Source organism: Castor canadensis, chromosome 5 (assembly GCF_047511655.1).
Source record: "Castor canadensis chromosome 5, mCasCan1.hap1v2, whole genome shotgun sequence".
NCBI classification, from domain to species: domain Eukaryota; kingdom Metazoa; phylum Chordata; class Mammalia; order Rodentia; family Castoridae; genus Castor; species Castor canadensis.
The window spans coordinates 160,596,527-160,613,082 of NC_133390.1; the positions used below are offsets into that span (position 1 = coordinate 160,596,527).

The following is a 16,556-nucleotide window of genomic DNA, read 5'->3' on the forward strand; positions in this document are numbered from 1 at the left end:
CTCAGACATGCTCCTACCCAAGTGGCAGTTCCTCAGGATGGGGCCCTTTGAAATTTCTGACCACCTTCAGGTATACAGGAGGCTATGGCAAGATCAGGACATTTGGAAAATTTGCCTGGCATTATGGATATTTATTTTTTTTGGTGGTAATGGGATTTGAACTTAGGGACACTTGCTAGGCAGGTGCTCTTAACCACCTGAGATACTCCACCAGCCGTTTTTGTGTTGGGTATTTTTGAGAAAGGTTCTCACTTTTTGCCTGGGCTAGCCTTGAACTTATCACAGTTAGCTAGGATCTTGAGTAACTAGAATTACAGGCATGAGCCACTGGCGCGCAGGTTGTGTACTCTCTTATGAGAAGGTTATCTTACTTTAGTTGCTGTAATAACTAAAAGGGAGAAAAACTATTGAAAACCATGCTGATTTGGAGCAGATAAATATACTATGACAGGAGTATTATACTTACTTAGCAAGGAGAAATACTCCCTGAAGATGGCAGTCTCCTTCCAGAAGAGTCCATCCTTCATTCTTTTCCATGATGTTGAATTCCTGCCAGCACAATGTTCTGAGGAGAAGAGTCTTTGTAGCTTGCAGGGCAAAGCTAAGTAGAACAAAAACAGCATGGGTGAACAGAATAGGTCTCACCAACTTGCAAGTACCTAATCATTCCATTCTCACTGGGGAGGGCCACACATTGACAGCTGCTAGACTGTAATTTTCCCTTTTCTAGATTTTCCAAAGACTCCTAATTCTCTAACAATTTGAAAGACGTTTTAAGAATCTTTATTGAGACACAATTTACACCCCTAAAATGTATCCCCACAGATTTAAAAAACTACTTACTGAACTGATATCCTGAACAAAGCCTCAGTAAAATCTTAAAGCTAGAAGAATTCTTGGGAGAGCACTTGGCCTGGAGTCTTCATTTATAGATAAGGAAGCTGAGGCATAGAACAACAGATTTGCCAGGATATGCTGCTGGTTAAATGGACGAATAACTAGAACTCAGGTCCATTGATTCTTAGTCTGGTGTTCTTAAATATTCCACATTATAGCACTTCCTCTGAAAGAAACCCATTTACCATGGCAACACTAAGAAATTTCTGTTGAGACCCTAATAGAGAACTAAAAACATTTCTCCGTTCAATAAAGTTGAAATGAGGAATCATTTCACTGGAACAGTACAATTTTGGGGATAGGTCTGAGCTGCTTTTCTTGTCTTTGTGTCTACTTGTTTTATCAGTCATGGTATCGCATATTATTTTGCAAGGTATCTGGACCCAGACAACCAAATTTACCTGCGTACCAAGAAAACTAAAGGAACCAATGAGAGCCCAGAATGATTGCTGGGCATGTCATCTTGGTGTCCCGTGAGGGCTGTGGACTGTATGCTCCCTCACGATTGGGACCATATCTTGACTATCCAGTGCCCACCATAGTACCCAGTGCTTACTAAGCGTTACGGTCAATGAAATGATAATGTGCAGTACCACAAAGGTGTGACCTCTGTTGACAGTTCCTTCTCTGCATACAGGCCACTTGGGATGGAGACGTCAGACATGGTGAGGCCGATGCTGTGGTGGATCTGGATGAGCAGCGTCACGAGAAGCTGAGGAAAGAGTCGGAACATGGCTGCTCGCAGCTTGTTTCCCACAAGCACCTCATAAAGGGCATCCGTTGCCTGTGACAGAAAAGGCACAGAGCATGAGTGATTGCTGCTGACCCAAAGCCTCACCTTGCTTTGTTTATGTTTGTGCCAGAACACGCTTTCTGGTTCTACTATCCCACAGGCAGGACAGCAGTAGTAATAAACACAGGGACATGGACGTGAAGGGGAGATGAGTACGAGTGGAGTAGGTGAGCACTTGCCTAACAGGCGCAAGGCCCTGTGTTCAATCCTTAGAACTGGAAAAAAATGTCACCAATGAGTGAGGAGACTTGACATCCAGAAGTCATAAAGTTATTAACATACTTGACTATATACAAATAAAAAGCCACACCAAAAGTTACAAGTGTAGACAACAAATAACAACTCAGAAAAGCATCTGTGTCTATGTGTTATTCTTAATCAAGTGCTCTGACATACCAGGATGAAAAAATGTAAAGGCTTGCTGACCAGTGTGGCCACACACCAGCAACACTGGCATCACTTGGGAGCTGTTGGAGATGGGGAGTCTCAAGCCCCACCCAGGTCTTCTACATCAGCATCAATGTTTTACTGAGACTCCCAGGTGATTATGCTCTGTGTGCATATTAAATTTGGGAAGAACTGGTGCACAAAACATGAACAGATGAATCACAAAGGATGAAATATAAAAGGCCAATTAAAAAACATACACAAACATTCAACCTAACCAAAAACAAAAATATAATTAAAAGGTTCATTTTTCACTTAACAGCAAGGCAGCAGTGATGGGAATGCTCAGTGCAGTGAGGTTGAAGGGAACACAGGGGAGGAGCAACATTCTGGAGGACAATGAATCAAAATTTTACATACATTCACTCTTTGACCCAGAATCCCCTCCAATGGCCTTTATCCTGAGAGAATACTGAATGTATATGACTATGTTATGATTAGGTTTGCTGTAACAATGTTTTAATGGCAAAAGTTTGAAAAATGTCAAAATGTTCACTTAACAAGAAACTTGATATTAAAAATGATTCTGAGTAACTGGGTATGGTGGTATATGCTTGTAATTTCAGCTACTTGGAAGGTGAAGCAGGAGGAGTTTAAGACCACCCCCAGGCAAAGTTAGCAAAAAAACAAAAGGGCTGGAGTGTGGTTCAAGTAGTAGACTGCTTGACTCACATTTGAGAGGCTCTGAGTTCATCACCAGTGGCCCCTCCCCCTACCCAAGGGTGCTGCATATGTGTAGTCCAGCTACTTGGGAGGCTGAGCCTTAAGCCCAGGAGTTTAAGGCCAGTTTGGACAACACAGAGACCCCCCCATTTCAAAATACAAAAAGAAAAAAAAACAAAAAATGATTCTGTACCATGTAAGATCTATTTTTTTAAAAAGTAATTAAAAATAAATGGCTAAAGCCGGTGGTTCGTGCCTATAATCCCAGCACTGGGAAGGTGGAGATAGGTGGATCATGAATTAGCGGCTAGACTGGGTTATACAGACACTGTCTCAAAAAAAATGAAATTAAATTTAAAAAGATGATATAGCCAGGGTAAGGATAGCCGAGATCCCTGTATATTCAGACAAGACAGTAGTTCATATATTGTTAAATAAAAGTATGTGCAGTATAACCTTATTAATATTTATATATAGATGGATGTTATTATGTGTACATAGATATAATTTTATAACTAGATTGAAAATATGCCTTTATTTTCCCTAAATTCTAAAACTATAGTAAAGTGACATTACAGATATTTTTAAAAAGGCTGGCAGAGTGGCTCAAGTGGTAGAGTGCACCTACCTAGCAAGCATGAGGCTCAGTTCAAATTCCAGTACCACCAAAACCAAAAACACATAAGCTTGTAAGAACAGAGAACAGAAGACAATAGCAGATTAGAAATGTTGAAAGAATTTTGGAAGCTAAAAAAGTTATGATAATAATTCAGATCAAGATGGGTATGATGGCGTACACTATAATCCTAGCACCTGGGAGACTAAGATAGGAAGATAGATAGTTGGAAGCCAACTTGAGCTACATAGCAAGTTCAAGGTCAGACTTGATGCTGTCTCATGAAAATGTAGACCAGAAACTGGTAGGGGAGAAAATAATTTAAAAAGTATATACTGATAGTAGATGAACTGCGCGTGGGTAGAGGCTTTTTTTTTTTTTTTTTTTTTGCAGTACTGGGGCTTGAATTCATGGCCTTTACTTTGAGGCACTCCACCAGCCTTATTTTTGTGAAGGGTTTTTCAAGATAGGGTCTCTCGGAACTATTTGCCAGGGCTGGCTTCTCCTGATTCTCCTGATCTCTGCCTCCTACGTAGCTAGGACATGAGCCACCAGTGCCTGGCCTTTTTTTTTTTTTTTTAACAACTTTCTGTATTTTCTATTCAGTTTTGCTGTGAACATGAAACTGCTTTAAAAAGTGTATTTAAAAGGAAAAAAAATGGGGAAAACATTAAATATGTACACAAAAAAGCTTATTTATGTATGTATGTGTGCATATATATATATATATATATATATGAGTTTATAAATACTTCTAAACAGTTTAGATATGGTCTAAGAATTTTTTTAATGGGGTTCTTGCAATGTTGTCCAGGTTGGCCGCAAGCTCCAACTTCAAGCCTCCCAAGTAGCTACAACTATAGGCACATAGCACTGTGCCTGAATAAAGGTTTTACATTTTTTAAAGGATTATTGAAAAACAAAACAAAACCCAAAGAATATGTGACAAAGACTATGTATGGCCTGAGAGGCCTAAAATATTTACTCTCCATTCTTTTTTCTATTTTATACACTTCTATATTACTTAAAGATTTTCTTCACAAGTTTACCGCTAGCTATGACAATTTTTTAAATTTATTTATTTATTTAGTAGCACTAAGGGTTGAACTCAGGGCCTCACACTTGTTAGCCACTTGAGCTGCTCTACCAGTGTCAGAAGCAAACTTTGAAAGGGACCAAAAACAACACTCTTTAGATGGGGCAGTTATCCTTGGAGGGGAGCATGGTGGGCTGAAATTAGAGGGACAGAGCTCAATGGCTTACAGCAACAGCCACATAGGCCATCTTCTTTTGTATGGGAACATTATGGCATTTCTGCAGCTTTCTCAGGAGCCTCCACAGGATCCAGGTTGTGCTGGGTAGCTCTACTTCCAGGGTTCTCCACAACTCAGCCAGATGCCTACAAATCCAAAAGGTTTCAGGAGAGCAGCTTATCCCAGGCCTGAGATGATCACAACCTTCCTAGAGTTGGGATCTAATCTTCTCCCTGTTCAGTTTTTCAAGATATCAATAGTAGGGCTGGTGAAGTGGCTCAAGCTATACAGTGCCTGCCTACCAAGCACAAGGCCCTAAGTTCAAACCCCAGTACTGCCAAAAACAAAAACAGGTATCAATAGACAACCTATTATTTTCATAATAGTAACTCAAAAGGTTTTATTGAATCAAGCTCCCATTGCCTAGGCATGGACTTCAAGGCCATTCATATACTGGTCCTAAGCTTGTCAGTCCCACCACTTGACTATCACATACTCTAAGTCACCCCATACCATTCAACTTTGCCAAACAAACCATGGATTTTGAACACCCCATATCTTTGCCTATGTCATTTTCTTAAATTGGAAGGTCCCTTCCCCAACTCTATCCTGCCAATCAACACCCTTCAAGGTCCAGCTCCAGTGTCATCTCTGTGAAGCTTGCTGTTTCTTCACCACATGTCTCATGGGAATTCTCATAACATGTTTCAAATTTCTTCTTTATAGAAGTTGCCTCAGTCTTGCATGTCAATTCTTTATGTGTGTGTCTGTCTGTTCCCTTTAGCAGAAGGGATCATGTCTGGATCTCTCAGGAGGTAGCATAATGCCAGGTCCACAGAAGGCATTCATAGACACATCTATTCATTCCAATGTATGGTCCCCATATTTCCTAAGGTCAAGTTCTAAGACAAAACTTAGATCCTATTTAAATCTTTTCTTAAAGAAAAATTAATTTCTCAAAATTTTGACATTATAGCTAAGATCAGCCTTGACAAAATACTGAGATTCTATCAAAATTTTTTTTCTTTCTAGCATTGATTCAAATGTAGTGCCTGAGAGTTACATAAACACTGTGGAGGAGAACAGAGGAGGGAAGATTGGAGCTAGGCTTTTAAATATCTCCTCCCTCCCCGCGCCATGGTTCGGGGGATCTAATGGAACCTCTTGCATGCTAGGCAAGCTCCCTACCACTGAGCTATACCTTTAGCTCAATCCATTCTCTTTTCTTATTTTCAGAATCTATCTAGGCATCTTTGTGTGCTATAGACAGTGGTGTTCCTTTGTTTTTTGTGGTACTGGGGATCAGACTCAGGGCCTCATGCATGCTAGGCCAACCACTCAACCACTGAGTATGGTTGGTCATTCTACTATCTATATGAGACTTACTCTAAAAATTGAGAGTATTAGACACTATCCCAACATTTCATTCCCTACTTTTGTATTTCTAATCTGTGAATGCAAGAAAGCAAGAAACTTCTAAAGTTCAGCTTAAAGAACAGCACTATTATGCCAAGACATGTGAGAACCATGCACTTAAAAGAGTGGTTTTCAGACAGTTTAAACAGAGAAAGCTATTAACTGCTCTAGGTTGATTTTTACATAAAATACCCTTCTAATATGTGGATTAAAATTTTGTTTTATGCCTGCAAAAACAAAAAACAGAGAAAGCTTTTCTTCAAATAAAATAGTTGCCCAGAATCACAGTATAGAAAGCAGATAAAAACAGGTGCTTCTCTGGTTAAAGTGGCATCTCCTGGAGCTACCAGTGTAAAAACACCCAGCTAAAAGGCCTTCTTGTCTCTAGGATTTTATTCATATATATTCATATATACATACATATACTACATACATATATAAAGAGAGGGGCAGTACTGGGGTTTGAACTCAGGGCCTCATGCTTGCTAGGCAGGTTCTCTACCACTTGAGCCACTCCAATAATCCTATTTGTGTTGGGTATTTTTGAGATAGGGTCTCTCAAACTATTTGCCTGGGCTGGCACTGAACCTTGATTCTCCTGAACTCTGCCTCCCTAGTAGCTAGGGTTATAGGTGTGAGACACTGGCACACAGCTCTCTATGAATATATTTATACTTTCTTCTTCTTTATGTACTATTTTATTTATTTACTTTGGGACAAAATCATTCTTTAATGTATCCTTCAAGTAAGATGTGGACATTGTTGTGTTTCACCCCTAAATAACTTCACTATTTTCTCAAAATAAGAAAATCCCTCTGCATAACCACAGTGCCAGTTCATACCTAAGTAAATTATCTTCATTTAAGAACCTAGTAGGGTTACCATATTTAAATATTTCCTCCAATTTCTTTACAGCTTTTGTTTTGATCTAGGATCCAGCTGAGGTCATGTATTACACTGGGTTATGTCACTTTAGTATCTCTTTATCTAGTACAGTGCCCCACCACCAGTGATATTAACTTTTGTGAAGAGTTCAGCCCACCTATCTTATAGAATAGTCTTCATTGTGGATTTGTTGGCTTATTTGTGTTTATGCACTGTATTCTGATTTATATCACAGGCATTTAGCTGTACCTTATCTCCTCTATGACAGTCTCATTAGATTGTTGAGAAGAACCATGTTCTATAATACTCAGAACTATGTCACATACCCCAATCTAATTCAGAGACTATACAAGGTTCTGTTACCTGTCATATGGTACTGGATGACACAGAAGGTGGCTGAGTACTATATCTGTGTACTTGGGCCTGGAGATAAACAGACTCACAGTATTTATGATTTGTTGGCGAACTTTAGGCTGGCTGATTATGGATAGCCGGGCACAGATAACTCCTATAATTTCTGGCACCTGAAGAAGAAAAAGAAATCACTAATACCTTAATCTTGTGGGACATTTATGATTTTTGAGGATATTGTGGTCACTTATGTCTTAGGAGTGACTTTGAAACAAAATGTCTTATACTTAAGGAGCTGAAGGTCTGATTCAGTAGTACAGTACTTACCTAGCATGCGTGAGGACCTGGGTTCCACCCCCAGCACTGAATACACAGGTGTTAACAGTGTATCTTTGAGTGATGGGATGTTAGATTTTTTCTTATCTATTTTTCTAATTTTTCTTCAATGATTACATATTGATTTTATAATAGAACAAACTAATAAATGTGTTGTGTGGAAGCTGGGTTGTTTTCCACTCTGACTGATTATGGCAGAGAGTCCATACCCACCTTCCTTCAGCCATGTTGATCAGGCCAGGCAATGGAAGCAGGAGCCACAGGGCTTTGGTCCATTTCTCTACTTGGACTACTTACACTCCCCACCCACAGACTCTTGGCTCTAAGTCGATGTGGCACTGTCAGCTTCTCAAAACCTGACATAAAGTTGCTATCACTACCAGTTGCTAGAAGCTAGTTGAAGGATGGGCAGGTGATGTAGCTGGCCAAGGCAACATAAGGGAGAATCTATTGGGAGCTGTGGGGAAAGATTTTCTTCCCTCCAAAAAAGGAGGGCAACACATCCCTTCCTTTTGGATAGTTTTTTTTTTTTTTTAAGTACTGGGGTTTGAACTCAGGACTTTGCACTTGCTAGGCAGGCACTATACTGCTTGAGTCCTACCCCAGCCTCTGGATAGTCTTATCTACTCAGAATGCTTGAAATTGCTGTGACAACCAGGAAAAGTAGAAAGATGGAAAAGCCCTGAGTCTTAGATACCACTGTTGAATCACTTAACCCATCCTGGAAAATACTCTCTGTCCGAACTTCTTATATATATTTAAGAATGTCAGCTGGGTGTGGTGATCCATGCCTGTAATGCCAACTAGAAGGGAGGCTGAGGCCAGAGGATGTTGAGTTTGGAGCCAGGATGGGCAGCATAGTGAGACCCCTGTCTCAAAAAAAAAGAGAGAATATATATTTATATTCTTCAATTCAGTACTTTTAATTAATTAAGAATAATATTAATGTAAGTATATTTAATACATATACAATTACTGGATAATGTAATAAGTCTTTTGGTTAAACTTCTCACACTTGGTCTATTTTTCAAATACAGTCTCATGTTTATGCTTGGGCCAACCTGGACCAAGATTCTCCTATTTATGATTCCTGTGTAGCTGGGATGACAGGCTTATACCACCACACCCAGCTTTTTATTGGCTGAGATGGGGTCTTGTGAAATTTTTGTCCAGGCTGGCCTCAAACTTCAATCCTCTTGATCTCTGCCTCTTGAGTAGCTAAGATTACAGGCTTGAGCCACTTGGCCAATACATTATTTTAATTTTTTTGTGGTATTGGGGATCCAACCCAAGTCTTCATGCATGCTAGACAAATGATTTACCATTGAGATATACCCAACTCTTACTTTTATTGTTGTCAAAGTGTAATAGGCACACAATTTAATTAAGTTCAGTAGTACTTCAAGACTCTCCCTTTTCCTATTACCTAAGAAGGAAACAACTACTTTTATCCTTTTTAACTCTTTACGTATGTCTTTCTATATTTTATTTTTAAATTTACTTTTTGTGAGACAGGGTCTCTCCATGTAGCTTGGGCTATACTGGAACTTGCAATTTTCCTGGCTCAGCCTTCCAAGTGCTGGTATTATAGATGTGTACTACCTTGCCTGGCTTTATCCTTCTATATTTTAGGTAATATAATTAGATTATTTCTTTTTCTTTTCTTTTTTGTTATTTATTTATTTGTGGTACCGAGGATTGAACTCAGGGCCTCATAAATGCGAGGCAAACACTAAACCACTGAGCTATATCCCCAGCCTTTTTGTTTTTTCTTGATGTATCAATTTTAGATATAGTTAGATAAATTCTCTTGATTTTAGGCTAAGTCGGCCACTCCTGTGGGGCTGGCTAGCACATGCCTATTGAATAGAGGAGTATTTGTGAGTGATGGAACAAGGTTTTGGCCCTGTCCCTATCAGTGGTTGTTCTCAGCTGACCAGGAGCAGCAGCAGGACCTTCACAGCTAAGGAGTGAACAGGCCTCACAGATATTTCAAAACCAGAAAATGGGCCCTGAGCTTTACCTTCTCAAATCGGGACTCTGCATTTTTCACTAACGTTATCAGCAACTCTCCTGCTGCCTGCTGGGTACAGGGATGTGGCAGATTTTTCAAGCCATCCAGTGTAGTCATTACAAATTGGCAGAGCTCAGTCGGATCCAGGAAAATTTCAAAGACCTAGAATGGTTTAGGAAATAATGAACTTTCAAGAGCTATGCTATGGTTGAAAGAACAGTGAAGGAATACAACTAGATTCTAAGTTAACAGAGGAGTGTACACAGATATGCAAGGCTTTTGACTTCAGTCTTGTTTACTAATGTGGAAAACTGGAAGCAACCCAATGTTCATTAGTAAAGTCTGTGCAGGGCCTTGTTTAGGGAGAACTTTTATCCTAAGACCCTCAGAAAGAGACTAAAGGAAAGGTCTAGTTTTAGATAGGTGACAACATCCTGGTGTGCCTAAAATGCCTCATCAGGAGACAACACTCAAAAAAATGTGTCATTCTGCTTCTTTTTGCACTTGGCAGTGAACAAAGTGATTACAATAGGTACACTTTACTGACACTTACCATTTGACAAGCAAAGTGAAGCATTTTCTATACAACATTCTATTTAACCCTTACAACAACTGAGTTATACCAATTTATACAGAGGAAAGTAATGCACAGGACAACTGAATTACCTGGTACCTTGAACCCTACACAAGTATGATCTATGGGTTTTCCCCCAATCTCTAATATGCCTGTCACCTGACAGATGCATAACTACTAGTTGAATAATGAGTAACTACTTAAAGCATATGGCTTGTTGGCTCAACCACACTCTCTTGCATGGTTTGTGTGTAAGGAGGCTTACTTTACATGTGTAAGTTGCTGGCACTTAGGAAGGCAGAGTTAATTCAAAGAGAAATCCAAAAGTGACACTGTCCTCATTGACACGTGAACCTAAACCACTGAACTAAGAGGAAAGGTGTGTAAGAGTCACGAACATGACTAGTCTAAGACAAGAAGTATGTAAGAGTCTACAAACCATACAGAACACATCCACTGGTCAATATTATAGGTTTAGTTTATAAGAAACAATCAGAATGTTTTCCAAAGAGATGTTTACCATTTTACACAAACAAGCCAATGAAATGTTGCTCCCCACCTTCGCCAACATGTCAAGCCCTCTGACTTTTTCCTTCTAGCCATCCTGATTACCTGGGCAATTTTGAAGGGATGGCGGTAGAAGTGTTTGATACTGTAGAGCTCTAGCAGTTCACGACATCTTTTCAATGCTTTTTTCAAGCTCTGGTGATTTATCTTGTCATGAGTGACATCTAGAAAGAAAATATGAATTGTTATTATAGTCTGGCACATTTGTCTTCTTTATGATTTAACAAGTCTGGTTGATTTCCAGTTTGAAGTGAATCCCAAGATCTTACTGGAACAAAAATGCCTGGGGAAGGGGGCATATGTTAATTTAAAGGCTGATTTGTTTCCCCTTTTTTGTGGAGCAACATAGAAAAAGGACTGAAGGAAAAAGAAAAGAGTTTTTGTAAGATCAGAGCCTTTGACTGATTTGTGAGTACAAATAAGACATGCTTCCTCAGTGGTGAGGGATTTTGGGGGGCTTCCCTATGAAGCTCAGGCCTAACAAAAATTTGATAACTATGTGTCTAGTTTTACTGATTATTGAGTTGGTCAACACTCCTTTATCATCCCTTGTTTTTCTCACATTTTAGTGTGATTTCATCTTGCTGGAAATTTATTCGTGGGACATCTTTGAGCTCTTGGTTGAAGATACCGTCTCTCTTACTAGAAACTAAGTTCCCTGGGGGTAAGGAATCTTTTCTGTCTTGTTTATTTACCAATGCATTCCTAGAACAATAGGGGCTTCGTAAATATTTGTTGAATGAATAATCAATTGCATTTCCTTGCTGTGAATCTTGGTAAGCACTGCTCATACAAGGAGCTGCCTAGAGATGGAATGGAAGCTTTGGGAAAGCACAGAGCTTCCTTATTTGTGGGATGAGTAAGCCGAAGGGCAATGCTGGAGCAGACTAATATTTGAACACTGAGATTGCTGGGTTAGACATCTTCTAAAGTACCTTCTAGCTGGGGAAGTCAATGACTTGTTCCTTTTTCAAAATCCCCTAGCTCACACCTGCTGAGGCTCTTGCTTATGCTGATCCCCCAGCCTGATGTGACTGATTGCTCTTTAGTCTTCAGGTGATCTTCAGAAAGGTCTCTCTGAATCTCATAGCTAGATTCAGTTTTTATCTATGGCCTCTGTAATTTCCTTTCATAACAGTTTTCATTCTTTCTTTTTTGTGTTATTTTGGTGGGACTGGGGTTTGAATTCAGGTTATTGCACCTGCAAAGCAGCGCTCTACCACTTGAGCTACACTTCCAGTTCTCATTATTCCTAATAATAGTCACTTGTCAACTCTCTGTCTGGATTCCCCACTAGACTGTCTGTAGTGCAAGGACTGAGGCCACTTGTGTACTCGTACTCTTGGATCCTAAGTTAAGTACTAAATAAACATTTATGGAATAAATAAATGAAAAAGGCCCAAAATGATGGCAAGAACCTCTCCCACAGTTTTTTTTTTACAGTATTGGGGATTTGAACTCAGAGCCTTGAGCTTGCTAGGCAAGCACCCTACCACTTGAACCATTCCACCAGCCCTAAGAACCTCTCTCATTTCTGACCAAATTAATCACTTAAGCTTGTGTGTGGGGTCACATGGCACTTATGGGTCTGATTCAGTGCTATAATTCTAATGTTTAAGTCAGCATTGCTTCACCTCTACTATGGACTGTGCATCTTTTCTTTATGAAAGTCTTTCTAGAGCATGGGGAAGAAAAGTTGGTGTTTATGTTGTGCTGGGAATTGATTCGGGCCTCAGTGCCTTCAGCAGTGCCTTACACTTAAGCCTGAGGGTGATATGCAGCAGGTAGTGTGTGCCTTCTGCAGCCTCCTCAGCCACCTCTTCCAGTGGGTCCCCACATAGCAGCGCCATCAGAGCCACCAGGTGTCCAAGTCTTTGGAATTGCAAGGGAAGCTAATTGAGAAGGAAAGAGAAAAGTGCCATCAGAATACAGGTTCGTTTAGTGCCTTAAGTTGGAGCTGTTGAGAAGGAATGCCACTTGCACCCCAAACTCAAAAGAAGTACAAGGGTCACATTCAGTCCTTAGGGCTCTGAGGGGTCAGCAGTTAGCATGTAGACATGCTACAGGTACAACATAGCTAGCCAATGGCATTAGACAGTGCAAACCAGCCAAAGTAAACATGAAAAAGAAGAGGCTTCATGTATAAAGATGTTCATTGTAACTCTGATTTTTGTTTTGTCTTGGTGAGACTGGGGTTTGAACTGAGGGCTTTGCACTTGTAAAGCAGGTGCTTTACCACTTGAGCCGCTCTGCCAGCCCATTTTTGGTGTTGGATATTTCCAAAATAGAGTCTCATGAGCTATTGCCTGGACTGGCTTTGAACCATAATCCTTCTACTCTCAGCCTCCAAAGTAGCTAGGATCATAAGTGTGAGCCAACAGCACCTGGCCATAGCACTGTTTTTAAAGACCACATTTTGGAAATAATTGCTCAATAATGGCAAAAGGAATATAGTAACTCTGAATGTGCAATTAGAAATCAAGTAGCTCAGTGACAGAGTCCTTGCCTAGCAGGCACAAGGCTCTAGGTTCAATCCCCAGACACACACACACACACACACACACACACACACACACACACACACACAAATCAAGTATCTAAGGAATTTATAATACTGGAAAATGTGCTACTCTGCTAAGCAAAAAAAAAAAAAGTACTAAGTAGCACTTAATACCATTCTATTTTAGAAACCTATTGATTGATTATGGAAGAAACATGTAAGGTAGCTAGCAAAAACCAAACCAGAAAGAGAAGTGCATTTAACTTAAAATAGTGAAGAAAATAGGATATATTTAAAAATTTAAGTAGAAAAGATAGATGAAGTTAAAAATGTGGTTAGCATGCAGAATGCATATCTTCCTTTGTTTGAAGGAGGCATAGAACTAGACTCTGAACTGTCTCATGGCTAATGTAGAGATACACACAATGTTCTGTATTATATGATTCCCAATGTCCATAAGCCAAGATGCAAACAGCTACACAGAAGAAGTACAACATTTCCTCAGATTGAGGCAGGAAGAAATTTCTTCCATGGCTCTTTAAAAACACAGTACAGAAATACTGTTAATGCCAACAAGTATGACTTGTTTCCAGTGAACATAGCAACACCTCCACAAAGCTGCACAAGTGATCTTTAACTCACTGGAACTATGACTGGCACTAGAGGTATAAGCAGTGAACAAACAGGACATCCCTGCTCAAGCAGGTAACAATCTGTTTGGGAAAACACAAAAGAAATAACTAAAATTTGTTATGTATCCAGTGTTGGTAAATATTATGATACAGAAAATGCAGGGGGGAAGGGATAGGAATTATTATTTTTGAATGATCAGGGAAGTGAGTCATGAAGACTTTTAGAAGAAGAGTGAGTGTTCCAGCAGAGAGAACAAATAGCAAGTGCAAAGGACCAAGAGGGGAGTGTTTGGTGTTTGTGAGGAATAACAAGTAGGCTAGGTTGCTGGAGCAAAGTAAGTGAGAAAAAAGAAAATATGAGGTGGATAGAGAAAGGGCCAAACAGTGTATCAACTTACATAAGGATTTGGGGATTTTATTTTGGGTTATATGGAAAGTCATTAGAGGATTTTGCTCAGAGAAGGGACATGAGCTGACTCCCTAAATATGTGAGTATCTGCCATGTGCTAGGCACTGGGGTACTGTGGTGAGCAAGACAAACACTATCACTGGTGGCATTTATGTTCCATTAGATGGGATCAGGTAATAAATTAATAAAGAAAGGACCTAAGAAGCCCTAAAAAGAAAATAGAGTGATGAGGCAGACAGCAAGGGCAGATATATTAGCAGGTAGCAAAGGCCTTTTCATGGTGGATATGTGTGGACTGAGCACTTTAGAATAAAAAGGGGTTGGCTACTGGAGAGTTGGACAGGATCATTCCCAACAGAGGAAGCAGCAAGTTCAAGGCAAGAGCTTTAGGAGGTGAGGAACCTAAAGGAGGCCACTGTGGTTGGCATTTTTGCATCAGGGAGGCAGGCAGGAACTATCGCACAAGACCTTGTATTCTAAAAATGGGTTGGAAGAAAGAGAAGGGGAAAAAGAAGAGGATGAAGAAAAAGGGAAGGAGAAAAAAAGGAAGAAGAAGGAAAATAAATTAAATAAATAATAAATACAAAGAGAGAAAACAAAAACAAAAGCAAAGGAAAATATGAATCTAAAGGTAATTCTGGCTACATCTAGAGAATCGACTAGAAGGAACTGAAGGGAAGGCCCTCATCCCTGCACTTATGCACAAAACACTACCTGGAAGGGATAACCAACATTGGTGGTGACTATCTCTGAATAACAGTAAGCTAATAATTTTTCTTTCTACTTTCGTCTTCATTTTTTTTTTTTGGCAGCACTGGGGTTTATCTCAGTACCTCACCTGCTAGGCAGGTACTCTTACCAGTTGAGCCACTCCACCAGCCCTTTTTTGTAATGGATTTTTTTGGAGATAGAGTCTCCCAAACTATTTGTCTGGGACTGGCTTCAAAATGTGATCTTCCTGATCTCTGCCTCCTGAGTAGCTAGGATTACAGATGTGAGCCACAGGTGCCCAGTTTTCTTTTTTCTACAATCAAAAATATTTTAAAAAGTTTTTGTAGCAATTTGAACTGTGTCAGGTATGGAGGTGCATACCTGTAATTCCAGTACTGGAAAGACAAAAGCAGAAGGATTGTGAGTGTGAGGCCAGTCTGGGTTACACAGCAAGTTCTAGGCCAGCCTGGAAAAGACAGCAAGACCCTGTCTCCAAAAAGAAACAAAAAACGCTAATGGAATTGCACACCTAACCTGAGTGGATTTCATTGTACATAAATTATACCTGAATGTAAGAAAAACTATCGACCTGAAGGAGGGCATAGGCTCTGACCTAACTAACTCCATTTTGTCCCTCTCTGGCCCTATTTTTGCCTCTTTAACTCTTTCCCTGTTGTGTGGCTTTCTTTGGCAGTTAACTGAGATTCAAGTAATGATGATAGGACTGATAGATAAACCTCTTTATGACAAGTGACCAAAACCACTCCAAGTGACAACTCACTTTGTGGGATAGATCATTTTACAATGAGATCAACTCCCAAATGAAGGCAATTACCCATGGTGGTGAGTGAGGCTGCATTCAAGACCAGGAGTGTTCATCTCAGGAAAACCAAACTGCTTCCCTCCGATGATGATAGCAATAATGACTTCTCCAGAACACCTTGGGTCAATGAGACCAATGGCTCGACCAAGGTTACTGCTCTTTCAGTTATGCATCCAACTCTCTCCTTTGTTTCCCTTTTCCATAAAATCTTAGAGTTCACATTAGTCCCTTGAAGACATACTTGAGGTCACTGAACCTCTTTATCTGTTCTTTTCAATGTGGCCACATTGATTAAATCCCTTTTCTCTGCCATTCACCACTACTCCTCTCTTTGATTAGCATATTGGATGAGTGGCAGAGCCTAGTCTGTTGGGGCTCCATATAATTTTTGGATACCCCAGTAGCACCAGGTTGAGCACCCTTATACCAGCAACTCTCTCTAGGAAAGAAATGCTGAGGAAGAGTCACAGGACCTGGAGAGAAATTATGTGTACAAAAGAGAGTCATTCAAAACTCTTTTCTCTTTTAATCTGCAGTGGAAGTTAGAGCTTGCAGAATATAGAAAGAAGAAAAATGCATTGTTGTTGGAATAGTAGAGTGATCAGTGATGGCCAGAAGTTGCTGGAGGAAGGAAGTAATATAGTTGGAGGGGCCAATTTAATCCAGCAA

General features: G+C 40.0%; 1 protein-coding gene across 2 annotated transcripts in view; it reads right to left on the reverse strand.

The window, feature by feature from the left end:
* Positions 1-16,556, reverse strand: part of Mroh8 (maestro heat like repeat family member 8) — a 54,254-nt gene that overhangs the window by 12,742 nt on the left and 24,956 nt on the right. For both annotated transcript variants that reach the window (XR_012448229.1, XM_074074723.1), the window contains exons 9-15: positions 12,569-12,704; positions 10,858-10,976; positions 9,681-9,833; positions 7,334-7,494; positions 4,680-4,815; positions 1,491-1,681; positions 467-601 (exon numbers count right to left, since the gene is read on the reverse strand). Coding sequence is in view for 1 of the 2 variants with exons in the window: in XM_074074723.1 (XP_073930824.1) it covers positions 467-601; positions 1,491-1,681; positions 4,680-4,815; positions 7,334-7,494; positions 9,681-9,833; positions 10,858-10,976; positions 12,569-12,704 (1,031 nt within the window). In the remaining variant the exon portion in view is untranslated. The remainder of the gene's footprint in view (positions 1-466; positions 602-1,490; positions 1,682-4,679; positions 4,816-7,333; positions 7,495-9,680; positions 9,834-10,857; positions 10,977-12,568; positions 12,705-16,556) is intronic.